This window comes from Leptodactylus fuscus, chromosome 3 (genome assembly GCF_031893055.1).
Source record: "Leptodactylus fuscus isolate aLepFus1 chromosome 3, aLepFus1.hap2, whole genome shotgun sequence".
Classification (NCBI taxonomy): Eukaryota; Metazoa; Chordata; class Amphibia; order Anura; family Leptodactylidae; genus Leptodactylus; species Leptodactylus fuscus.
In genome coordinates, this window is record NC_134267.1 from 136444437 (window position 1) to 136471998 (window position 27562).

The 27562-nt window shown below is 39.2% G+C and overlaps 1 protein-coding gene across 4 annotated transcripts in view; it reads right to left on the reverse strand.

Moving 5' to 3' along the window:
- Positions 1-27562, reverse strand: part of MLIP (muscular LMNA interacting protein) — a 189333-nt gene that overhangs the window by 34236 nt on the left and 127535 nt on the right. For 3 of the 4 annotated variants that reach the window (XR_012715333.1, XM_075268376.1, XM_075268375.1), the window contains exons 3-6: positions 22985-23128; positions 17280-17663; positions 9484-10878; positions 7123-7194 (exon numbers count right to left, since the gene is read on the reverse strand). Coding sequence is in view for 3 of the 4 variants with exons in the window: in XM_075268376.1 (XP_075124477.1) it covers positions 7123-7194; positions 9484-10878; positions 17280-17663; positions 22985-23128 (1995 nt within the window). In the remaining variant the exon portion in view is untranslated. The remainder of the gene's footprint in view (positions 1-7122; positions 7195-9483; positions 10879-17279; positions 17664-22984; positions 23129-27562) is intronic. The other variant, XM_075268378.1, reaches the window with a different exon arrangement.

Genomic DNA, 27562 nt, shown 5'->3' on the forward strand with positions numbered 1-27562 from the left:
ACTGGAGGGTGATGGATATTATTCATAATAACACGTTACTGTGATTAATTATTTCAAAAATAACATATTTATTACATTAACACCCTTAATTGGTTATTATGTATAATACCATGTTATTATGCATACTACCCATAGTTATCAAAGTAACATATACAGTAAATCAACATAATAATAATAATAATAATAATAATAATAATAATAATAATGTGTGAAGTGTTTTTTTTTTTTTACAAATGCAACTTTCACTAGCTTATTTGGCTCAGTTGATTGGGTCTAATCAGTGGACACAGCCTTACAATCAGATTTCCTCAGTATGAAACAAAAATTAAGCATTTAAACTTTTTCTATGGCTCAATAAAAGTGCTAATACCACTAATATGATATACAGACTCCTAACATCACAAGGTGTGTTCTTGCATATGCTTTATTTTGTTCAGTACCATGTTTGGCTTAGTACATTTAATAGTTAATCAGGACATATTGTATATGAATTTATATATGGAATGCTCAATCAAGCTCATTGTAAAGATTAAATATATTCTATATATAATTTGTAGAGATGAGCGAACACCCAAATGTTCGAAGTTCGAAATCCGATTCGAACAGCCGCTCACTGTTCGAACGGGTTTCGAACGCCATTATAGTCTATGGGGAACATATACTCGTTAAGGGGGAAACCCAAATCCGTGTCTGGAGGGTCACCAAGTCCACTATGACACCCCAGGAAATGATGCTAACACCCTGGAATGACACTGGGACAGCAGGGGAAGCATGTCTGGGGGCATATAAATCACTTTATTACATGGAAATCCCTGTCAGCTTGCGATTTTCGCAAGCTAACTTTTTCCCATAGGAATGCATTGGCCAGCGTTGATTGGCCAGTCTCCAGGATTCGGCCAATCAGCGCTGGCTCTGCCGGAGGAGGCGGAGTCTAAGATCGCTGTACACCAGTCTCCATTCAGGTCCGACCTTAGACTCCGCCTCCTCCAGCAGAGCCAGCGCTGATTGGCCGAAGGCTGGCCAATCAACGCTGGCCAATGCATTCCTATGGGTATGCAGAGACTCAGCAGTGTTGAGCCAGTTCTGCTCAACTACACCATGTGCCGGTCAGCTCTGCTGTGCGAGCTTGGCAAACACTCAGCTCTGCATCATCGCTGGCATTGGCCAGCGTTGATTGGCCAGTATACAGAATCAGAAGAACCCTTGTGCACACTCGGCTCTGCTACATCAGAGCTGAGGGTGCGCTTGAACCCTTGTGCACACTCGGCTCTGCTACATCAGAGCCGAGTGTGCGCTTGAACCCTTGTGCACACCTGACTCTGCTACATCAGAGCCGAGGGTGCACTTGAACCCTTGTGCACACTCGGCTCTGCTACATCAGAGCCGAGGGTGCACTTGAACCCTTGTGCAGTCTCGGCTCTGCTACATCAGAGCCGAGGGTGCACTTGAAACCTTGTGCACACTCGGCTCTGCTACATCAGAGCCGAGTGTGCGCTTGAACCCTTGTGCACACTCAACTTTGCTTCATCACGCCAATAGAATGCATTGGCCAGCGCTGATTGGCCAGAGTACATAATTCGGCCAATCAGCGCTGGCTCTGCTGGAGGAGGCGGAGTCTAAGGTTGGACCAGAATGGAGACTGGTGTGGAGCGATCTTAGACTCCGCCTCCTCCAGCAGAGCCGAATTATGAACTCTGGCCAATCAGCGCTGGCCAATGCATTTCTATGGGAAAAAGTTTATCTCACAAAAACACAATTAAACACCCAATAGAGCCCCAAAAAGTTATTTTTAATAACATTCCCACATAAATAAAGGTTATCCCTAGCTATCCCTGCCTGTACAGCTATCCCTGTCTCATAGTCACAAAGTTCACAGTCTCATATGACCCGGATCTGAAATTCACTATTCGTCTAAAATGGAGGTCACCTGATTTCGGCAGCCAATGACTTTTTCCGATTTTTTTCAATGTCCCCATTGTCGTAGTTCCTGTCCCACCTCCCCTGCGCTGTTATTGGTGCAAAAAAAGCACCAGGGAAGGTGGGAGAGGAATCAAATTTTTTTGGAGTTTGCCACGTGGTATCCGTATGGAATCGAACATCTCGAACAGCCTGATATCCGATCGAACATGTGTTCGATAGAACACTGTTCGCTCATCTCTAATAACTTGTAGACGTTTTAATAATAATAATAATAATAATAATAATAATAATACATTTTATTTATATAGCGCCAACATATTCCGCAGAGCTGTACCATTTGTAGGGTTCAAATACAGACAGAAAGATACATTACAAAGAAAGTCATTTCACACAATGGGACTGAGGGCCCTGCTCGCAAGAGCTTACAATCTATGAGGTAGAGGGGGTGACACAAGAGGTAGCAGGGGCGGCATTGCTTATGCAGAGGTCAGACACTTTTGTAATAGAGGTGACTGTCATTACATTAACATAAGACTTTATGAGCCGTCAACAGTCGTGTCCTTTATCATGTGGATGGAGCTTGGACCTATAAAGTTAGCATGAGATGGCATCATATCATGTGGGGAAATGTGGGAGCGGGGACAGAGGAGGGTTAAGGGTTTACGTTAGAGATTGTGATAGGCTTGTCTGAAAAGATGTGTCTTTAGTGTCAGGACACAGAGTCACAGCGGTCTCCTTGCTGCGCGGCGCCTCCCCTGGAGACGTGCTAAGAGTTCTGTTGGTTGCACTTAGGTGATTAAGGGTTAATCTTTTCCCTACTCTCAGTACTCTATACCATTAGCCATCATAGGTTTTGGGTGTGTTTTTCTCTGCTGTTATTTAAACCCCACCCAGGCTTGTATCCTTGCCAGCCATTCACTTTGTGTTTCCTGGTCTCCTGCTCTGTCAGATAACCTGTCTGTGTCTCGTTCTGTCTGTGCATTAGTACAGTTTACCCGGCTCGTATTTGACTATTCTTTTGTCTTCTGATTTGATACTTCATACTGATATCCTGGTTTAACCCTCTGCTTGTTCGACCTCGCCTTCTCTATTTTGTTCTTGCTGGGACTTGTTGTCCTCCCTGGTTCAATGCTATTTTGTCTTTTATTTTGCATTGCATTTTATACTGTGCTTTCTGCTTAGGTATGACCCTCATTACTCCAGCCCCTAGCACTTTCAGGGCTTCCTCTTCCTTCACCCTAGCCGCCTGGACAGTAGCGTAGGAGTCACGGCAGGCGCATTCCAAGTAGGGAGTGCATTGGTCTGCCTCACCTCAGATATAACAGCATAGCTCTAGCCACAGGGCCTACGACCCCTTTTGTCTTTAGTTGCACAGTATTGCATCCCAGCTGTATCATCTCGCACCGCCTGACCCTGACCTCAATCCTTACATTTAGTTTGCGTTTGAAACTGTAGAAATTGGGAGTTAATCTGATTGTCCGGAGTAGAGCACTCGAGAGAAGTGGTGCAGCAGAGAGTTAGCAGAGAGATAGCGGATTAAACGAGAATAGACCAGGCTTTCTAAGAGTTTAGAGATGAAGGGGAGGTTAGAGACAGGTCGATAGTTAGCAGCACAGGATGGGTCCAGTGAGGGTTTTTTCAATAGCGGGGTTATAACAGCATGCTTGAAGGAGGATGGGAAGAGTCCAGAAGAGAGAGAGGTTAAATATTTTAGTAAGGTAAGTAGTGACAGCAGGTGACAGAGATTGGAGAAGGTGTGAGGGGAAGGGGTCACTGCTGCAGGTTGTAGGGTGAGATGAAGAAAGTAGTAGGGAGACTTCCTCTTCTGTAACAGTTTCAAAAGATGAGAATGGACAGTCTGAAGTGCGGTTGGTGAGGGGATCATTGCTATGGTAGGTGGTGGGATCAATGACAGTAATTTCCTGGGCAGTAATTTCCTGATCTTATCAATTTTAGCATGTTTTCATAGTGACAGCTGCAATTCCAAGCACTGGGATATATAAAATGTGTTGGATAAGCAAATTCTATTGCATCTCGCCTCCCAGTTACAACTATAGGTTCATGTTAGCAGAATAGAAGCTTCTTTTGTTTTTTGATTGTTTGTACATCACTAAATAATATGTTTCTACTATAAGAGAGATGAAATATGTTACAATAAGAAACTCTATTGTTAATTTTAAACCAGACAATAATGCACAATGCAAACAGCCCAAACTTATAATATAGCTGAATGAAGCTTATCATAACGAAACAAATTTGTTCTTTGCGATTAACTTTGACTATTCTATAACCATATATGCAGTGGCATAACTAGGAATGGCGGGGCCCTGTGGCGAAATTTTGACATGGAGCCCCCCCGACACCGAAGATCTCAACTGAGTCCCCCCTACTCATTCCTGCGTGCTCTATTATGACCAATAGTGGACCCTGCACACTGTATTATGCCCTATAGTGGCCCCTGCACAGTATTATGCCCCATAGTGGCCACTGCACATAGTATTATGTCCCATAGTGGCCCCTACAGGACTAAATACTGTCACGTCACCCGCTGACCTCTATACCAGGACAATTGTGGATAAAAAGTCTGGTCATGTGCATTACAATTTAGTAACTCCATGTGCCTCATATTAATAGCAGTTAACCCCATCATGTCCCTCACATTAACCCTTGTGTACTTCACATAAGAGTTACTGATATGTGAGAGACATGGAGGTAATAATAAAGTATCTTCCTTATTATTACCCCCATATGTCTCACATATTAGTAACTGTTATGGTGAGGCACACAGGGGTTAATGTGAGGGACATGATAGGGTTAACTGCTATTAATATGAGACACATGGAGTTACTAAAACAAAAGTAATCACCCCAAATGCCTGATATTAATAAGTATAGTAACCCCAGTATGCACCTGTGTACCTGTTTTCTTTCTTTAGTTTCATTTTCCTGGAGCAGCTTCTTCTTCTTCTCTTGTGTGCAGGACGGCAGGAGCTCGGCAGGGATAAGCCCCGCCTCCTGGGCTCTCCTCAGCCCTCTCATTGGTGGGCAGAGGACAGGCAGAGAAAGGGAGGTGGGGGAGAGAGGGGGAGAGGGAGCATCCTGAAGCGTTGAGAGGAGCCAGACCTGCAGCTTCTGTGTGTCAGACCTGTGTCAGACCTGCAGCTTCGGGGCCCCCTGTTGGTGGAAAGTATTCCACCAACAGGGGGCCCCGATCATTATACTCGGGGGTCCGAAAAGACCTCTGAGAATAATGATAGCAGCGGTAGCAGCTGTCACCGGGCCCCTAATGTCCCGGGCCCTGTGGCAGCTGCCTCTGCTGCTATGGTGGTAGTTACGCCACTGCATATATGTAAGTTATCGATAAACATACTAAATGAGGGGAATGATACTGTATATTCAGCTACCGGGGCACTTAGGAGAACAACAGCTATTGGACATTTCAAAGCACAACAGAAGTCACAAAATCATCACATTCTTCTTTTCTATCACTAATAATTTGAGGCCTTATTGTATGAAATTCTAGAAATACAGTCAACATCTACTATAAAATATTTTAATGTAATAAATAACTAATACAGTTACATAATATTTCCTAAATGTAGCTTGTCCCTAGACTTGGGGCCATAGTTGGGGTTTAGCATTCTAAAGAAGGCCCTGTCAAAATCAGTCATTTCAACATGATGTAATAAAAGAAAGCCAAAGTTCTTGGTTTTATCTGCACCATATGTATGTACCTAAAGCCTCTACAATCATCCCCCCAATACATTATACCTTCCTAATTCTAAAAGGACAAAATAGTTGATTTTGACAGGGACATCTTTGGAGAGCTACAGACCTCCTGACCTACATCATCATTTATTAGCAATTCATTTTCTGACAGTTTCCCTTTAAAAATGCATCCTGATTTTGATAACCTGAAATATTATTAAAATAACATTCTAGTGTCAGTGATTTCAAAAACAAGTGTTAAATTTTTTTTAGGTTTTATTACACTTTATTTTTTGAGTGGTCACCTTCAAATGTTTCCAAATGTATAACATATTTTTATATGTTTTTATATGCCTTGTAAGTTGTTATCATCATGGCATACAAATGAAGTCTATCACCATCCCCAGGCACATTCAACCACCATGTTACACACATTGCAGTTATAAACAATATTCCTTTGTTATGTGCAGAGGTAGCAAAGTTATCTTGTACCTTTACAATTGGATACATTGCTGCAGCATGACATCTTATCACAGAAGACAACAGAAACCAATGAAAAGTCATTGACAAATAGTTTATTGGCTTCTGTTGTATTTTGTGATTAGATATTGTGCTGCAGCATTTTAACGAATTGCAGAAGTTCAGGTTACCTCTTCCACCTCTGTATGTCATGTTTGTAGATTTGGAGAAAAACATCTTTGGAGTCTTAGACAAATGAAGCATTTGGTGCACTGGGGGTGGGCCTTCAGCTCCATGGAGCTATTGCTACTCAGATCTTTACCATCTTCTGTTGCACCATCCCATGAAGTAAGAGTTGATCCTTCCTCTGTCATGACACCACACAATCTAACTAAGGCCTCGTTGGTATTCCGTCCGGGGAGCCCGCATAAGGACCCCCCCTTCCCCCGAATGGAATACCGAACGCAACTGCAAGCCGTGTGCAAGTGAAAGCATACAGACCCCATAGACTATAATGGGTCTGTGTGCTTGCCACCATATCTCCACAGGGATCATGTGGTCAGGAAAGTAGTTCACAATCTACTTTCCTGTCCTCATGATTCGTGCAGGCAGCGTGCGGCAAGCACACGGATCCAATTATAGTCTATGGGGTCCATGTGCTTTCACTGCACACCACTTCCAGTGTGTTCAGTATTCAGTTCAGGGGGTTCCCATGCAGACTCCGCAAACGTAATACCAAACACAGATGTGAACGAAGAGTAAGCAGTAAGAACAGTGCTCCCAGGGCTAAAGACCTGCCTCCAGTGCACCAATTATCTCATTTGCATATCAATTCAAAGTTGATTACAAAAGTGACATAACAAATGTATGCTATAACATGGTCTGTAGCATGGCAATGGCATTTGAATATGCTTAGGTTTAGATTTTATGCTTAAAAACATACACATGAAAATATTTGCATGCAAAAGTTTTAACATAAAAGGCCGCCATGATTACATAAAAGGCTGGCTTGATTACCAAGAAAATTGTCACTCACCTTTTGATCCCGAAGTAATGTATTTGTAGGAATTGCAGCAAAGGCTTTGTAACTTGACTTGATTTGATACAACTAAAATTCACAAAAACAGCTGTTTATTTTTATATAAATAAACAAAGAAATATATATAATATATATGAGATAGATAAATATTATGACAAAAATTTTATCACTATCTTTCATAGACATGGTGTTTAATAATCTAATGATTACTTGTAGCTCTTCAATTTGTGTTGTACGTCGGTATGATTTATTTATTCCAAAGAGAGCATCACATGGTACTCTGTTGTATACCAGAAAGGTTAACAATGTATATTTTCAACAATCTGTTTTGAATGAATCACAAAGAATAGAAGAATATTTTATATAGTAAATTTTAGAATTTTATTTTCTCTTTAGAATTTAACTTGTGCTTATATTTATGGCTGTGAATAATCATATAAAGCTTAATCATAACAAATCTGAAAACAATTATTTAATGTACTGCTAAAAAATGTATTATGTAACCACTTTTATTCTTGTAGTACAAACAATAAAATAGCACAAAAGTTACATTTGCATACAAATTTTATCTAAAAGTATTCACAGTAGATTTACGTCAATTATATTTCTAACCAAAAAACCCATTAATAACTTAAAGGAAGGTTAGGAGCAGAAATAGCTTGTATATGCAGTTGTAGTTATTTAGTGCGGATGGTGCTGGACTTAGGGCGAATCCCAGTGAATGATTTAGTGTGTTGGTTTCTCTCCATTACCCCTGTTGGTGTGGCGTTTGGCCAGTAGACTCAGGGGAGAGGGTGTTGATACATTGCTTTGCATTGAATTTCATGGGATTACCATTTATGACTTCAGCCAGAAAGCACCTATGCTCACTTTTTTGTTCTGGTTGAGAGAATGAGTTTAGTGTTTTTGGTTAGAGCAAGCCTGAGACAGGTTGTTCTCTAATTTTTTCCCCTCAAAATTAGCGTGAAATTGCTTCTATCTTTGCGGTCCGTGGAGATGCAATTGCGATCTCACAATTCATCCATTGAGATTTAAAAAAAATAATAATTTATAATAAAAGTGAAGTTTTATTAAAGTACGGTATTAGTGCTTACCAATTGGAGTTTTTCTCCAGTCTGTGAATTTCTTGTAACGCATTGGGTGCTATATGATCAGTGTAATTCTCAGTGATTTTTTTTTGTGTGTGCTTTACAGTGCCAACAATGTGAATGAAATTTTCTTTAATGTCATTTGATATTGCAGAAAAAATGCTGCAAAAACAATGCATTTTCAAATACAAGGGAAGTTTTGGGAAAATGCAGCACGTTAATTTTACTTGTGGAAACGCTGCATTTTTTCCTTGGAGTTACACGGGTTGGGAAGGCAAAAATGAAAAACAGCACAAAATCAGTGAACAACACAAGTGTTTTTTGCTTTTCTGGCATGGTTTCACTTTCTCTGCAACATTTTTCAGTTGCTTGTTTAGCTGAAATGAAGAAATTTAATTAGTGAATAAAGAAAATAGTATAGATTATTTTATGTATTCCTTTTTTCAGGGATGCTTAGATTCCCTTTCGGCCGTTTTATCCTCTAATCCTAAATATGCTGCATCTGATAATTTAATAATGTGAAAATTATAATTCTTTGTCATAGCAACATGAAAATATTGCTTGTATAATTTCTATATCCAAATGCGTGCTTACTGTACTTACCGTAAAGCTGTACATAAGCAAAAGACTTTTATTGCAATTTGACAAGGACTCCAGCAAGGGTAACAAGTTCTAAATACATTTGTTAATTTTATGTCAAATGTGACATTAACAAAATTATTACAGATGAGTGAGTCGATCGAGTAGGTATTCGATCGAATACTACGGTATTCGAAATACTTGTACTCGATCGAGTACTACTAGCTGTTCGTATTTAAGATTCGATGCAGAACCAGCGTTGATTGGCAGAATGCTATACATTGCCAATCAACGCTGGTTCTTCTCTTACCTTTAGAAGTCTTCTCCCTGCACAGCGTCCCCGCAGCCACTTCCGGCTCTGAATTCACTCCGCCAGGCATCGGGCCTGGGCAGAGCCGAATGCGCATGTCCGCTTGTAGTGTGGGCATGCGCAGTCGGCTCTGCCCAGGCCCAATGCCTAGCAGAGTGAATTCAAAGCCGGAAGGGGACTCTGCGCAAGGAGAAGAATCCAGCCTGACCCTCACTCATGGACTTGGTAAGTAGAATTTGATCGAATGTTGCATACCCCTGAAACGAGCATTTCCCCCCATATACTATAATGGGGTTCGAAACCCCGAACATTTTAGTGTTCGCTCATCTCTAAAAATTATCAGTTTTGTTTTATTATGCAAGCAAGATACAAAATCTCTACCTTTGTATTTTCGAGATCAGATGGCTGTGACAATGAACTTCCTGATGGCAGTTCACATGATCTTGACAGGATTGATCTTGGCTTTGGTGCAATGTTAGTAGATAATGAACAAAGTGGTGTACTTTTTCTTGAGGACTGACATGAGTAGCTTGGATGCAAAGATCGATATTTGTTCGGATCTGTCTCCATACTTTCACTGCATAGTTGGGCTGAGTGAACTTGAAGGCCGCCATTTTTTCCGGTGTCCATACAGGAACCAGGCATTACATTGTGTAGCTGTGAACTTTCACTATGAGAAGCTGATCTAAATCGACCCCTGGATGACATATATCTTTTCAAATGAAATATATCAGTTTTTCTTTCATCAGGTAACTGTGACTGATCAAAATGTGAAGGGGGTGGAAACAATGTGATTCTTTTGGATTTACCAAGAACAGAATATTTTTTTAAAGGCGTATATGGCTGCCTACTTATTGGAGGTTTATCACTCAGGGAAAAAATATATTCTCGGCTAGAGTAGGGTGGTGTAATGGACCTACGGTGTAGTTGAGAACATGGCGATACAGATCCTTTCTGTGAAAGCAGTGGACTTACGGATGACCTAAACTGAATTGAATCTGGTGAAAGTGTCCTATTTGGACTTTGATGGAAAGAGAATTCACCATGTGATATATCAGACTCTGACGCTGAGGGCATAAGTTCATCTTTTCTTTGAAATTTTGACATTCTGGATCCTCTTGGGTAGTTAAGCGAAAAGCAAGATATGGCTTTTCTAGGAGCACCTGATGTAATGGAAGACTTCTGAAAAGTTGAAGATGTGAGGGAAATTGTCTTAGGTTCAGACTGATAATGGGGATCAGGAGAAATTGTTCTTTTAGAACATGATCTTTTTGATTTTAGTAAGGAAGTCAAAAATGAAAGCCGAGATGACGCTGGTGAAGCAGCATCTGGCTTTGGTATTGAAGATGTGCTCTCATTTATACTACATATTGTTGAAGATGAGCCAAAGTATGGAGAACTCAATGGCCTAGGGCTACGGCAAAGTGGATATTTTACAACCTGTATAGGGAGAGGTGACAGTACATTGGACCTTCCAATTTGAGTGAGATTTGAACTTCTGTGTTCCGAAATTTCCAAATCAATTGGAGAATACAAAGATCTTCTGGTGTATGAACTGGCTGGAGGTTCTGTAGTTATAATATTATATGATTTAGACTTTTGTGAAGATAAAGGTGTATATGAAATATCTTTAACTGCAGGCTTTGGTTTATGTATATTTGCAGGTACAGATTTGGTGATGTGCCTTCTATATCCTAGTGTTGTATCTGGATGTGAGACATTTGAAAAGGGAGGAGGATATGAGTCCAAGTCAGCTGACGGCACAGAGAAAATTTGCTAAAGAAAAAAAGAAAGATTTAAATCAATGACAAAAATGGCACAAGTATTTCTTCATTATTATTGTTATTACATAGTTCTTTCTTCAAAAACAGAAATATGCCAAAACTATTTATACAGTGGTAACTTTTACATTTTACCTCAATTACGATTAATGATTTAGGCCCCTTTTAAACTATTCCCCCTTTACAATATGAGTACTTGTTGGACAAACCTCTCCTAGTAGTTTCATTCAGACCGAACAAGGACCAATCAGAACTGCTATTATTATTTATATAGCACCATTAATTCCATGGTGCTTTACATTTGAGGGTTTACGTACAGTACACAAAATATACAAAACAAGTACAATACTAACAGTGACCAACTAGCACAGTGAGCTTGCCCGTAAGAGCTTGTAATCTATGATCTACATCTACTATCTATTATTCTCTGGAATCTCTTCACCCCTCAGAGTATAATTAGAGGCCCAGTGGAAGTGATGAAACATAAAGAACAGTGCTACTGAAGCAAATAACAGTGTTACTCACCATTCCTGAGTGGTGCCAGCGCGACCCCCTGCTGTATTTAGGTTTTGCGACTGACATCAAGAACAGCTGAGGCCTGTGATTGGGCCTCAGCAGGTCACATGGCGTTGTGACGCATAGATACAAGCATCATGACTCTACATGACCTATGTGACCACTGAGGCTTATGACTGACTAGCTTTTACCCGTGACTTCGTCTGCAGTGTTTGGAGAATTGGGTGTAGACAGACGTGTGAAACTGTCAGAGTATTTGAGAAATCTTGCTATAGAAATCTTTGTATTTTTGTATTTTTTTTTTTTTTTTTTAGGTCAGGTGGTAGATGGTAAAATTGAAAAGTACATACTTTATTCGTGAGTGTGGATTTTCAAGTTAATATACTTCTATATACCACATTGTAGGATTTGTTATTTTCTGCCAAGACATGTAAGTTTTCAGGGCTGGATACGCGGGAGCAAGCGACATAAAGCTGACCATGAGAGAAGCACGGTGTGGCTAAATGTATTCCTGCCACTTTTAGTGTTTGTCCTTGGGACTTATTAATAGTCATTGTAAATGCCAACTTGAGTGGAACAGCCCTGAGTCCTCTCATGTATTTACTACACACTGCCGATATATATATACTGCAATATTACCTCAGGATATATACAGCTACAGAGTCCTCTCATGTATTTACTACACACTGCTGATATATATATACTGCAATATTACCTCAGGATATATACAGCTACAGAGTCCTCTCCTGTATTTGCCATAGACACTGCAGACATGGCTGAGTCCCCTCATGTATTTACCACACAAAGCAGGCATGGCTGATATATCATATATACTGCAGTATTACCTCAGGTTATATACAGTCACAGAGTCCTCTCATGTATTTACCTCACACTGCAGACATAGTTGATATCTCATAAATACTACTATATAATACAGACTGTTCCTGGGGACTGAGGGTCTGTCTATGGTGGAGCTGAGAGGACGCATGTAATGGAGGTCCTGTGGTGAGAGAGGGACAGCCTGGTACAGTGTGGTGAGGGTGATGGAGGCCGCACTGATACTCCCTGTATATACCTCCAGCTCTGCTAATACTGACCATGCTGGGGATAAGTTAAAGTTGATCATTTCTATGTAATTTCTCAGGGCTGTATACAGGTCATACTGTATATACTGGCTATACTGTATACAGGTCATACTGTATATACTGGCTATACTGTATACAGGTCATACTGTATATACTGGCCATACTGTATACAGGTCATACTGTATATACTGGCTATACTGTATACAGGTTATTTTTAATTGGCGGCGTTATGTGAGTGTGTAAGGTGTGGAAATACATGTAAATGTGATGGAGTGGGGTTAGGGCTACCGCAGAGGCAACAATATGGAGTGTGGAGGTATTTTGGGGCCGGAAATGCAAGGAAGTGTGTGTGTGGGGCTAGGAGTCCTACTTTTGGGACTGTCCTTCTAAGGAGCCATGTTGTTTAGCGGCACGAAAAGTAGCCTAGGTTTCAATCGCAAGGAATAACTATGTTTCTGGAAAATTTTAGGGAAATCCGTCCAGCCGTTTTAGCGTGATTGAGGAACAAACATCCAAACACACATATTAGTAGGATAAGACCAGAACAGAAGACAGCAGGGAGTCATGCTGGATCCCAGGAGCGGTGAATAACACTGTTTTCATGTTTGCTCACCTCCAAAGAGACCTCACAATATAATCATAAAAGGAGTTGTTGTAGATTTCAGGTGCTATTTAAACTAGTTTTCTGATGAGTGAGGTCATAAAGGTCATGCCTAGGGCTGGACGATTATGTCCTAACTCAAAATTTGAATGAACAAAATCGCAATTAATCAGGCATTTTAATTCAAATACAATTAATGGTTATTATTTAGGTCACGCTCCTTTTAAAGCATGCCCATTTTACAGTATGAGTATGTGTTGGGTGAACCTTACTGCTGTCTTCTGGTCTTCTGACTGATGTTAGGGAATTCTGAGGCCTGTGATTGGGTATCAGTTGGTCACATAGCCATGTGATGCATATATACAAGCCAAAAGCCATCAATAAGAAGACTGGTAGACAGTAGGGAGTTGCGCTGGAGCCCAGGAGAGGTGAATAACATTGTTTTTTCATGATCACCTGGGCTTCTGCTAATTATACTCTGTGGTGTCAAGAGACCCTACTGTATAGGAGTATGGTTTGGCCATGCTCAGTCCATAAGAAACTGCAGGTGGAACCTCATGAAAATTTTAATAGCCAAGCCGAAATATTTGGTTTTGGTTATTTTTCAATCAATCTCTCTGCCCCTGCCATGCCCAACTAATATCCCACCCACCCAATAATTTAGAAGGTGGCATAAGTGGTGAAAACAGGCAAACTAAAAAATTGTTTGTTTTTTTCATGAACAGGTCTATATATCGTTTAGAGCAGTTGAAGTTCTCATTTTCTTTTACATTGCTCAAAATCCCACCAGTGATAAAAGTCATACTGGTTTTGTCTGTTATATTATTCTTAAAAATTCACCACTGTGTGCTATCGCAAGTCCTTCCTTCCAACCGCGACCAGGCTGTATAATCTACATCAGACCAAGCGAAGATCACTCCGCACAGAGAACTAATGATTATGAATGTCCTCCTTCTTTCTTCTCTGTTCCTAAGCTGCTATGGACTCCTAGTATATCTTTCTCAGCATATGTGTGTCTACTACTTCTGCAATATTTACTGTGTATTACCATGTTACTGTATTACTATGCAGCTGAAACATACTGAAATTTCCCCACTGTGGGACTATTAAAGGATTATCTTATCTTATCTTATCTTACAGTAATATCTTCCAATGCTGTGATACATTCCTCTTAACTGATGTTTTGTAAGAATTTATGATGCAATAATTTATTTCCAAACATTAAACAACTCCTAAGGCAACATCACAAAAAAAAAGGTTCTGGAAGTTTTCATTTCATACATGTATGCAAATATATGCAAATAACCTATTATACCACATAAGTAGTAGCTTTAGGGAACAATATTTAAATCACAGCATTTTTAATCACCGTTTTACCCCTGAGTGTGCAAGTTTATCATGATGATAAAAAAAAAAATATTTAGCATTTCTTATACCTAAATTCTAAATTGGAAACAATACAGATATGAAGAATCGAAGATTAAAGGGGTTGTCCCATCACAAGGATCCTATCTATACTGCTTGTTAATGTGGATTTAAGACTTTTCCTAAATACACTGCTTCAGCAAAACTGCTTTGTTTGTCCACAATCTTACTTTATTCAATTCTTTGTGGCCACAGCCCTGACTTAGCTGCTCATGAGTCAAGTGATGTATCTGCTGCTCTCAGGGGGGAGGGAGGAGGGGCTAAGTGCACAGGAGCGAGCCTGTGTATCTAGCTATTCCTGTGTCTACACCACGTGACCTAGCTCCCTGCACTCAGATAGGGGAGAGGAGCTGCTTTCATTTCTTCTGTTCTCCCAGTTATCAGGCTAGCTAATTCAATTGTGTTCATTATGGCAGAGACAGGCAGTCTCTGTATGTAACACAGAATGGAGTTGCTGCTGCCTATACTTCATAGTCCAATATGGGTGGGCGGAGTTACACGGCAATTTGGGGGCGGGGCTAAACGGCAGGTTGCATGTGAAACCCCGCCCACCAAATGATGCAAGAAACCAGGAAGAAAGAAGATTTTACAGCAGTAAAGACTGATGAGTATGTGAGGTGGGAATACCCCTTTAAATTACTCTGCATGGTTTCATTATGAGTTATTATTGTACCAAAACGCTAGCCAAGAATATTGATAGGAATAAAAAAAATTATGTTAACAATTTCTGTACAAACAATCATTAAACATTCATTTAGACATGTATTTAAAGTGCAACTCCTTTTTTTTTTTTTCCACTATTGTGTCGAGGGGAGTTTTGTGACCATTTTTGTAATATACTTTATTAACCTTCAGATTGTCTTTTTATGATAAAACAGGATGTAACATTCTCCTTAGCAACCTTCTATCTGAGCTTTTGCTAGAAAAGTTCTATATACATTTGTATTGTGAATATGCAGAGCTGAAGCATTTACAAAAGGGGAAACTGGTAACTTCAAATGACTGTATCTTTGGTTTTACACCACCTGTAAAAATAAGGATTAATAAGGGTTCGTTCACATCTGCTTTTGTATTCCGTCTGTGGAGGGTCCGCATTGAGACCCTCCGAATGGAATACAAACACAATTGCAAGCACTGTGCTGTAAAAGCACATGGACCCCGTAGACTATAATGGGGTCCGTGTGCTTACTGCACACTGCCCGCATGAATCATGCGGACAGAAAAGTAGATGGTGAACTACTTTCCTGTCCGCATGATCGCCGCGGTGATCTGGCGGTAAGCACACAGACCCCATTATAGTCTATGGGGTCCGTGCAAAATTTACAGCACAGTGCTTTGCACTTGCGTTTGGTATTCCGTTCGAAGAGGTCTCCATGCAGACTCCCCCGGATGGAATCCAAACGCTGATGTGAACAGGGCATAAGAAAACTGAGATTAGCTATAAGAGAACCTGACATATGCAGCAGTTCATGATTACCTCACCTACACAGGCTGAGTGACAACCTTCTCTGATCTAAGACATAATGAACATGGCAGTTGTGACTAAGTTTGTGTACAGAGAAGGTTGTCAATCTATAAGAGTAAGCATGCTACCTGGGTGGTCTGACTTGGTTTTTACTGTTTTTATATATTTTCATTCTGATTTTCTCCTCTCCTATGTTTAATATAATAGTCTATAATATGGATACAAGGATTGCTACTGTAAAGGCTACATTGACTTTGTAGTGCATCTGGTGGGTCATTCTGTATACTGAGTTATGTGGCCAGAAAAACACAGGGATGTGTCCAGTGCCCCAGAGTTTTACATTTATAACCATAGCTTGTACATTCATTTTGTATTAATTCTAATTCATCTTCAATTTGGCTAAATATAAACAAAAGCTATTGCATGCAAGTTCATATTGATGCAGCTTCTCAAAATTGACTAGTTCTTTTGAATGTAAACAGGAAATTAGGTTATTGTCTGCATGATTTACCACCATAATGTAATTTTTACCTTTTGGTTTCATCTATAGTAGTCTTTCTCAAAGTGGCCAATAACACCCCCTTGTGGGTGCTGGAGGCCTACGGGGGGAGGTACAAGTACCAAAGAAAATTGGGGGCGGTGATGGCTGATTTGTGTTTTTCTAATATTTTATTAACTAAAATCAAAACCTACCTATTCACTACATCGATTATTTTATTCTTATTCCTGCCCTGTTTGATTGTATAAAATAAATAATTTATCATGTCTTTCGTAGATGGCACATGAACAATCAATTTTACCAATTTTTGTTAAATAACGCAATTTGTGCAATCCTGTATGAAGCGGAAATCGTTTGCATGAAAAGAGAAATCGTTTTCATGTAACCGAACACAGTGACTATTGGCTGTTTGAGTAAATTCGAGCCTGATATTAAGAAATGTGTTAAAAATCATCTGATTGACCTTCACATTAAATTAGTTTCATAATTTAAATTGAAATGTTTGTTTTAAGTTGAATAAAAGTTTTTCTACATTTTATTTATAAAATTGCATTTTATTGCTCTGCTTTGAACAATCTCATTTAAACAGAAACAGGATAAGACTCGTATGGGCACTATAATCAAATTGAAGTAATAATTGTGATTATGATTTTTAGGATGTGGTAAAGTTAAAAATTTTAGGAGATGCTAGAAAATAATTGATTCTCAAAGTAGCCAAAATAAGTTTAAGAACCTCTGCTCTATAGTGTACAAACATCACATGAGACAGGACAATATATGGACACATAAATAGTGTTTAATATACCTGTGGTTCTGGGTCACCCACTTTGTGACAATCCTCGTGTGATTCAGGGACATAGATTTCATTAACCTTTACTTCTGCGAGAGTTGCTTTTGGCTGCCCTATTGTTGATTGTTGTAGTGTTTCTCTAAATTCATATTTAGTCTCCTCAAAGGGCAAAGTCTGAGATTTTTTGGCAAATCTTTCATCTTCATCATCATCTGTGTCCATCACAACGACAAATTCCGCTATGAAAAGGTCATTATGTTTTATGTTGTCAGGATAGTTTGAAGCACATTCTTTCCTTTGAAAACTATTCTGCGGTGCAGATTTGTGAACTGTCTTCAGAACACTTTGCTTTGATTCATGCATGTTTTTCTGTAATGAACTTTCAGGGATGTTCTCAGGCTAAAAAGAGATGTATAGCATTGTAATTTAAACAACACTTACAGTTCAATATGAAATAAAAGTGATACAAAGAACATTTTCACATCTTCTCCTAAAAGCAGTAGGTAACTTCACTGTGTATGTTAAGTATGTTATTGAAAACAATATCCATAATAATGGGAATAGATGCTTTTATTGACAACTTCTATCGTAATATTTATAGTGTATATGTATAGTGTAATTCAATGTTTTAGAGGGATTATACCATGGCAAAATATTTATCTTCTATCCATTATATGGAAAAATAAATTGCTGACTGGTGTTAGTCTGACTGTTGAGAATATCAGGTGTTTCACTTCTGTTGTGAATGCAGCCATAGTGAATGCATGTACATGCCTGCTGACATTCACTCCAATGGGAGAGCCAGAGATAGCCAAAGTACAACAATTTATGCTCTATTCCGTGGATAAATATTTCTCATAACATAAACTCTTTAAAAATAGCAGTCTATCTGAATTAAGTTAAGTTAAATTTTTGCAATATTATTGCATCTCTGTTAAGTAGCAAGACGTTGCTTCGGTCTTCCGAATTTTTGAGTTGTTATGAATTATAGTCTCTACCCTGGATAAACACGCTTGGAGAAGTGTCTGATTACCATAGTTACCTATCAGGTGCGCAGGAACCAATCAGAGGACGAGGGCGGGGTTGCGACACACGCCCACGTTCCGCAACCTAGCAGCGTTGTGATTGGTCAGATTGAACCCGTGATCCTGGGTATAAATGGATCAGCTGTGGTGCTCTGCCTTCGGCTATATCTTTGAGTACCTGCACCTACCATCGAGGTGTGGGGAAAGGTGTTTTTTACCGCGGCATCTTGTACATCTACGGCTGAGTTTAGGAATGACAACAATTATCTTTCTTTTGTAAACCGCTAGTCCATATGCTCTCCTGATGAACTCCAGTTATAGTGAGGGAAATGCGTAGAGAGAATACTTATGTGGGATTAGATATCGGACATTAGACATACTTCAAGCCAGTCCCTGTCTAGTCTAGATTTCAATTCAAGTGCACGTACCTCTGATCATGCATCAAAACATTTTAATAATTCTGATGCATCTAGTGCCAGTAGGATAATTGATAAAGACTGGCATAGGAAATGCTAATCCTAATAAATCCTCCCCAATATTCAGTCGATAGCCAGACTGTTAAATCATTTTTGTATAATATAACAATATTCTGCAACTATGTATAGCTGCGTAGTTGCATAATATTTTTATTGTTCTTACTTTTATTTGTACCATTGACTTAAACTCATGTAGAATTTCTCTGAGTTATAAAATGCCAGAATTGTTGAAAACCAGTTAAAAGAGGTATTGGACATGTCCTTAGAAAACGTGACTACAAAGTAAATTCCAAGGCCTCCTTAGACAGCTCTAGATGTGTATTAGATATAGTGAACGAGAAATGTTGTGCAGAATTTCCATATTTGGGGTATTTTTCTCCCTTTTTTACTTCTGTACATGTCAATTCCATATCTGCAATTGTGCTACATTTATTTATTATTGGTGTGCTCAGACCAATCAGTTTTGCTCCTCTTAAAAGTTCTCACAGAGACAGCATGATCCCTTCTTCTCCAAATTCCTTTTATCTGTGGTTTTACTTTTTACTAAAGAGATAAGTCTGTACAGGCTAGAGGGTGGAAAGGTGCAATACTTACTGAATGAGATATGCTTTGAGAGATACATAGCACTCTTATGGAATAAAAATTCATTTTTTGTTATATACTATATAAAGTAAGTATATACTTTTAAGTATATACTTTTATATTACTTTTATATTACAGACCCCTTTGATTTGAAAATTAGTGTATATCATTTTTAAGTAACATAAAGTTTATTCAACTTGCTTAACACTATTTAAACTACAGCCTTTAGAGCTCTAGGATGCTGAGCCAACCAGAGTGCTGCCTCATTGTCCAATCCTGAGCTGAGGCGGGGTATTTAAACACTGTATTCATGTGCCTGTTATTAATTGTAGTTAGGTTGGGCTCTTAGAACTTACCTGTGTATCTGCTGCTTTCCTAGTTATCCAATCTCTTACTGATTTTGCTTTATTCCGAACTTCTGCACTCAACCATGGTTTGTACATTGGTATTAATCTGTTATCATTTAGATATGACTGCGCTCACCTGGTGTTGACCCAGCTTGTGAGCTGTAAATTTGCTAGTTTGGTCTTTAGTCCCCCAGTGCTCCTATTTTCTGACACTATATTCAGTGAGTAACCTGTGTCTCTGATGTGCAAAACCCATCCTGCCCTGCAGTGGGCTCTGGTGAAAACATCAGAGGTGCCTTAGACTCTACCCACCACAATGGTGTTGGGAATTTAATAAGTGGAGGCCCAATGGAGGTGATGAAAAATAAACATTTCTTCTCATTATGTCTCACCTTTCTTGGGCATTTTTGTGGCATTCAGAAGTGTCTCAGCATCTTCCACAGGTCTTCTGGCCTCCAGGTGATGCCACACACTTCAGGGTCACCAGTGATGCATGTCATTGGGGCTCAGTGATCATGCGAGGCACATTGTCATCACAAAGACCCAGAGTTGTGACATCGACTCACCCCACACAATTGGGCCTCAGCAGTGACTCCAAGGTGAGTGACATCAGCCAAAGGCTGGAAGAGGATTGAAGAGGATGCAAAGAGACCGCTATATGCTCAGAAGAAGTGAGACATGGTGAAAGTATACCTAGGGTATAATGAACCGTACAAGTTTTGTGTTCAGGGAACACAAAACTTTTAGAAATTTCAGGGTCACATCCAATTCTAAATGAATCAGTTTGCTCATCCCTATCAGCTCATATAAATGTATTTTTGTCTTGTGGTTTTGAGATATTTATTGTCAAATATGGCAGCATTAAAATGAGGTGCCATTAACAATATCTGTTACGTAAGAGACCTCAGGATTTTCTAACCATTGACACAAGATCTATCAGTCTCTATTTAGCTAACCATGCATTCACTATAGTTCTAATTAATTAATGATGCAACTTGGGATCAGGTCCAAAGCCAAGGACACTGAATTCACTTTGTTATGCTATGCTATGAGTGAGTTTTGTGGAACACCATATTTCAAATACTTTATTCTTACCTGGCTGTTCATCCAGTGATCCAGCAGAGAGTAAATGATCAGATCCCTTCTCTTCCTAACCTTTGGCCCTTACAGGATTGTGTCAGCCAATCAGTGATTGAGTAGTTGATCTGCTCCAAATGAGGATTGTTGCTCAGCCACTGATTGGTTAATGCAATCATACACAGGCAGATAATAGACTGGGAGGGAGGGGGCATTCCTCCCCACTCACACAATAGAGCGCGATAGGCACTGCTGTGGAGAAGGACGTTCTTGATAGACTGCCAGGAATGCCCTTCTGACTGTAAAGAGCTACAGTACCCGTATCTATAACTCTTTACCCGGGGCAATGATCGGGAAAGCTGACAGTGCGCTGAATTCAGCGCACTGTCGGCTTTCCAGCAGTATATAGATCTGCCTGTGTCCAAACCCATGAAAGGTCCTCTTTAAATATAAACTATTTGTTATTTTAATCTTCTGTATGCTATAAAAGTAGGATCTGGGAAACATCTTTAACATTTGATGCTTGCAGGACAAATATAGAGTATTTCTAGCCAGTGTTTCTAATAACAGAATATCTGTATTTATTTGGTATTTGTAAATGTTGAAACAAGTTTTTTATATATGGATGTGTACACACATTTAACTGAACTGTTAAGGCTAATTTGTCTTGAAACCATTTTATCAGAATACCTCAACACTCTAACAACAAAAACACTGAATGGCTACAATTCACATTTACTTTGTGATATGCTAGGTTCACACTAGCATCATGTTGTCATGTTGTCAGTTGCTCTGATCTGTTAGAACACCAGAACTGAAACAGCCAAATAAAAAAAGCCGTGTGTGCAGGACCTTTTTGCCCAGAGATTTTGTCATACACTGTGACCCTTAAAGGGATTCTACCACTAAAACACTTTTTTTTCTAGTTACCACGTCGGAATAGCCTTTAAAAAGGCTATTCGTCTCTTACCTGTGGAAGTGCTCTCCACCGCGCCGTTCGTTCAAAATACTGGTTTGTACCGGTATGCTAATTAGTTCTCTCGCAGCGATGGGGGCGTCCCCATTGCAGGAGCAGCGATGGGGGCGTCCCCATTGCAGCTCGAAAACCGACCGCAGCGCCGCCTCTCTGGTCTTCGGTGTCCTCCCCTTGCCTCTTCAGCTTCTGTCGGACGCCTGCGCAGTATGCTCTCTGTTCGGCGAAGCTTGCCGAACGTACTGCGCATGCGCGAAAGTGCGGTCCCAGCCATAGTGCGAGCGCCGCACTTTCGCGCATGCGCAGTACGTTCGGCAAGCTTCGCCGAACAGAGAGCATACTGCGCAGGCGTCCGACAGACGCTGAAGAGGCAAGGGGAGGACACCGAAGACCAGAGAGGCGGCGCTGCGGTCGGTTTTCGAGCTGCAATGGGGAAGCCCCCATCGCTGCTCCTGCGATGGGGACGCCCCCATCGCTGCGAGAGAACTAATTAGCATACCGGTACAAACCGGTATTTTGAACGAACGGCGCGGCGGAGAGCACTTCCACAGGTAAGAGACGAATAGCCTTTTTAAAGGCTATTCCGACGTGGTAACTAGAAAAAAAAGTGTTTTAGTGGTAGAATCCCTTTAATGGAGACTCTGACATATATGTGAATATAACCTTAAAGGGGTTGGCCACTTTCAGACCAATATTGACAAACAAATGTACAATAAAAAGATATACAAATTTCCAATTTACTTTCTGTATCAATTTCTCACAGTTTTCTAGATCTCTGCTTGCTGTCATTCATTCTGTTACTTCTAGTGGATAAAAATCTGACCATGGTCATGTGATTTACAGATACACAGGTGCAGCTCGTTATAGTCACAGCACAGTAATCAGACATCTGCCTGGTAATCAGCTGTGCACCTGTGTGCTCATCACATGACCATGGACCGGAAATCACATGACCATGGTCAGATTTTTATCCACTAGAAGTAACAGAATGAGTGACAGCAAGCAGAGAACTAGAAAACTGTGAGGAATTGATACAGAAATTATTTTGGAAAATTGTATATCCTTTTATTGTACATTTGTTTGTCAATATTGGTCTGAAAGTGGCCAACCCCTTTAACTAGTCATGAAACTATGCTGTATTTATGAGATTGGGGAGAAACATATCTGGACATATAGAGCCAGGAGGACCAGTAAGAGAGGACACATCTCCAACACACTTTTAGTTTATATAGTGCAGTACCTTTTGCATCAATGTTCCTTCATGACTCACAATTTTAGGCGGATAATTTGATTCCTTTGTCAGCAACACCTCCGAAGGAAGCGTTCCAATGGAAGGAACAAATGAAAAGCTCACAGGGATCGTTCCACTGTCAATGGAAGTAGCCTAGTGATAAGTAAAGAGAATAGTCTTGGTCTTTATATTATTGCACTATAACATACTGTAATGATTTTTACAAGATATTGTCTAATATAGAGAATTTATTACCGGCGAATTGGTTGTAAATGATATATATATATATATATATATATATTTATATATATATATATATATATATATATATATATATATATATCATTATTTTTATAACATTTGCCGATCACTAGACATAATGTCATACTCTATTGACACATGAGAAATTATTCCTTCATCTAGAAGCTTCAAGGTAATATGTCATAATATCTTGTCACTTTTCATTCAGTTTATAATACTCTGTTAAGTGGAAATGCTAAAAGGTGTAAGGCTCTCCTATAATAAATGAACAGTTAACGCAGACAAGACAAACAACAAAAAACAGGTGGTCAGACTAGCCAAAGGGTCAGAACCAGACGGTCAACTAAGTACAAAATCAGAATCAGAAGAATGGTCAAGAGGGAAAATGTCAGAATATAGATAATCAGAAAGTACAGTAAATGTTAGCACTCTCAAGTAGGCTAATAGCAAGCACCCAAGAGTAGATTTATGGGCTGTATATAAGAAACCCAGAATCCGCCCCAGATGAGATTGGAAGGCAAATTGTCAATCAAAGAGCAACTAATATTAAGCCTTAGCAAGCCAGAGGGAACTTGGAGTACTGGCTGGAATGATACACTGCAATGAACCCTCAGCTGTGCTAAAACAATTTACAACAGGAGGCCCAGGAGCAGCGGTTTGAAGACTAATATTGTAATAAGCAAAACTTTACAGTAATTTTGTTATTGGAATTGTAGAAATTATAAAAATACATAGCTGACATTGCTAAATTTAGACTTTTTGGCAAATTATGAGGATGTGTGTAGAATTTGCAATAGTATAGGTTTAACCCTTTCCTGGACATATCTCAATCATATGTCCTCCCAGGGTAAGCCAACCTCAAGTAGCCAAGGACGAATGAGATACACACTTAACAACAGATCTTTGTCAAGCAGCAGATTTTGGCATATATGTCCATGTTTACTCTACACCTCTTAAAAGAACCACATTCTTGTATTCTTATGCCATCGCTTTCTGATTCCTAGGGGTCTGATTTTGGGATAGAAGCAGCTTCAATTCTACATTAGTGCTATATCCTCTTCACATTTCTTTTTGAGTAGTGGTGCTACCATCCGCCCAATGTGCAAGAAATTGTAACAATGCTATATTTAAGTGAAGGGGGCCACGCTGCAGATTCCATAAAAGCCTGTGCTGAGAGTCCTGGTATGCAGAAAAACTTTTAAGGGTACACGGCACCAAAGTAGCTTTTCAGCTCCTTCCTTCCAAGGATTGGTAGTGGTTCAGAAAGTCAGACCCTCGTCAATTATCAGAGGCTTACTATAGCCCCTGGACCCTTGTGAAAAGGTTTCTCTTGGGCCACCAATCCTGTTCCTACAATGTGTGACAAATCCAATATCTCATCCTGAATAGGGTACATTGGTATACATGATGAGAGTCAGGGTTCTTGCACACATACATATTACAGCACTATATAACTAAGTTATACAAACCTGTAACCTGTACTATCACTGTCATCAAACTTTTACTGCTGGGATCTATATGAATCTATCAATATATTATGGTAGCTCCTTTATATGACATATTACACTGCTATTTTAGGAGAAAATACTTTCATAGTACAATGCCACATGTACTAGAGATTAGAAGACTGCTTTGCCTATTTTGCTACTCTAATGTGTCTTTTCTTGCTGTGCTTTTTTTTTTTTTTTTTTTTCAAACCCCTAAATTAACACAGATCCCAGAATAGGTCCTAAAATAAAATTCAGACCCCAGATTAAACTCCAAAATTAAATTAGAATTCAAAGCAAACATCTAAATTCATTTATACATTTAAAAATAAATTGAGACTCCGGACTAAAGCCTGATATTATTTAAAATCCTGAACAAGATGCCAAAATGAATTCAGACCCCTGACCGGTCTTCAAAATATGGATTCTACCAACATTACATCATCTGCTTTCAGGTCATCTGGGGTTAAGGTTTAATCCCTAATGCACAGGAATAAACTAACCCTTCTCTGTAGCTCATGACAAACGCCACATTACATACCATCTTAATCTTCTGTCCTGCATATCCGTGTACTGCTCATTCTCATTTTTCAGCCATTGAGTACAAAGTAAGATGGACAGCAGTGCAGTGTTGATCACTTTTCTATTTCAGTTTCCCAATATCACCATTAATCTGTACACAGAGATCAATACACTATATACTCTCAACTACACGATTAAGGTCAAGGTTTACTACTATAGAGAAAAGTCACCATGAGATGAAGTAGGAGCTATCAGGGACTAAAACTGATAATGGTAATTGTATATTGTATTAGAAGACAGCACAATCCTACACTATTGATTTTATCTTTATGCAGTTGTATCACTTTATACTATAATTGTGGTAAAAAAAAAATCTTTATTTAAAGTGAGGAGTAAGATGAGCAGATATAGTACTACAATTTACAATGACAACACAACAAAAAGTAACTACAAGTAGAGAAATGTATTTTTCAAAAGCGTTATTCTACATGGAGTATTGAGCCAAAAAAGACTAATCACTTTGATTCTGAACCTGACAAACCGATTCTACCATCTTTAATCCAAACAAATATGATACACAGCCAGACCCCTGTACTAATATAATGGAGGCTCCGCAGCTGCACGGACATCGTCCTCCAGGCAAGGACAAAACTGCAAAAATATCCAAGTAAAAAAACTTGTATCTAGCACGAAGTGGTAAAGCCTCTAAACATAACTTTTATTTCAGTAACAAACTGTCCATAAAACTTTGCTCACAACACGACATTTAAGCATAAAAATATAATCCAAGAGACATACCAAACACCAGACAAGACACTAGCAACACGACATGAAGAACCGCTTACGCGTTTCATGGAGAGACCCCGTAGTCATAGTGAGTGTCTTCCCTATGTTACTCTACACTAGATCATTTCCGAAGAAGGTCATACGACCGAAACGTCAACATTGATTGATCTAGTGTGCTCTTTTCAAATTTACTTCTTTGCATTGTGTCAATCGCATATTCACTGTTGTTAAATAAATGATTATACCTCTTCACAACTATTGGTGTGTGCAGCAAAATGTATCTCTATTTGATTACGTGGGTTGGAGGACCCCTTTTTGCTAGCACCATAACCTAAAAAGAGTGTACTTTATACTTTAGTCTAAAACCTTGACAGAACTTCGACATATAGCAGATGTTACCAAGATGTTCTAAATATAACAGAAGGTTAACAATTTTATAATATTTTTACCAACTATCTTAGTAGAAAGTCAGTGTTCTAAGATGCAAATCCAAGTTCCTATCAAACATTGACATATCTGACAACCTCTTCCTCAGTCTTAATGCACCTGAACCACATACACTGAATTGTCAAAGACTTTACACCCCTCCTCAGGAGCCTGCTATCAGGAATTCAACAATTCAGCTAAGCAACCATCCCAGCTCCAAAATTACCACAAGAAGGTTTAAGCACCCCTGCTAATTTTTCAGATTTTTTTTTTTTTTGCAGCTCCTTCAGCTCCTATTCTGTTGCAATGATATAATGCCAAACTAAAAACCCCTACATTATATATTATATTTTACTATTTGTACAAACAAAACATTGAATACAACATATTTCTATTATCTTACCTTACCTTTTCTTTAACATTATAATAACACATGATAGATAATTTAAGTTCACACATTTTTAGATGGTATATTGAAAATATTATGACTGTTTTATATGAGCCATCAATTATCTACATTAAATTATGTGTACTGGAACAGAATCAAAGTGCATGTCATAACTGACAGTAACATGAAAATAAAGCTGTGAGAAAATAACAATAATTATCCAAGGATGTAATTAAAATGTGTTAAATGATCAAAATTTTCAATGTTCATAACATTAAAAAAAAACCTGTTCACTTACTGTCTATTCATTTCTGACAAGATGATCCACATAATTCCATTAGGTAGTGCAGACACATTGGGATCAATACATCATGTCTTGTATACCAGTTCTCTTTGTTAAAAGACAATGGGGTTAATTTATTAAGATTGACGTATCGTATGCCAGTCTTAATAAATTGCCCAACTGGTGCAGGGACTAAGTGATTTATGAAGAGGCTGTGGCTTCTTCATAAATCTGGCAGAGGACCCAGCACCAAAATGGAAATCTATGGCAGGTAGATTTCTGCTGTAGAGACAATGATACTTTATCTTTATCTTATAACGTTAAAAAAGTTTTTTATTTCTGACTGGTCAGGTATTTAGTTTTTTTCTCAGCACAGTGTTCATTTTTTGGGAAGCATGCTTTCAGATTAGTCTGGGAATTTTCATACTTGGCGA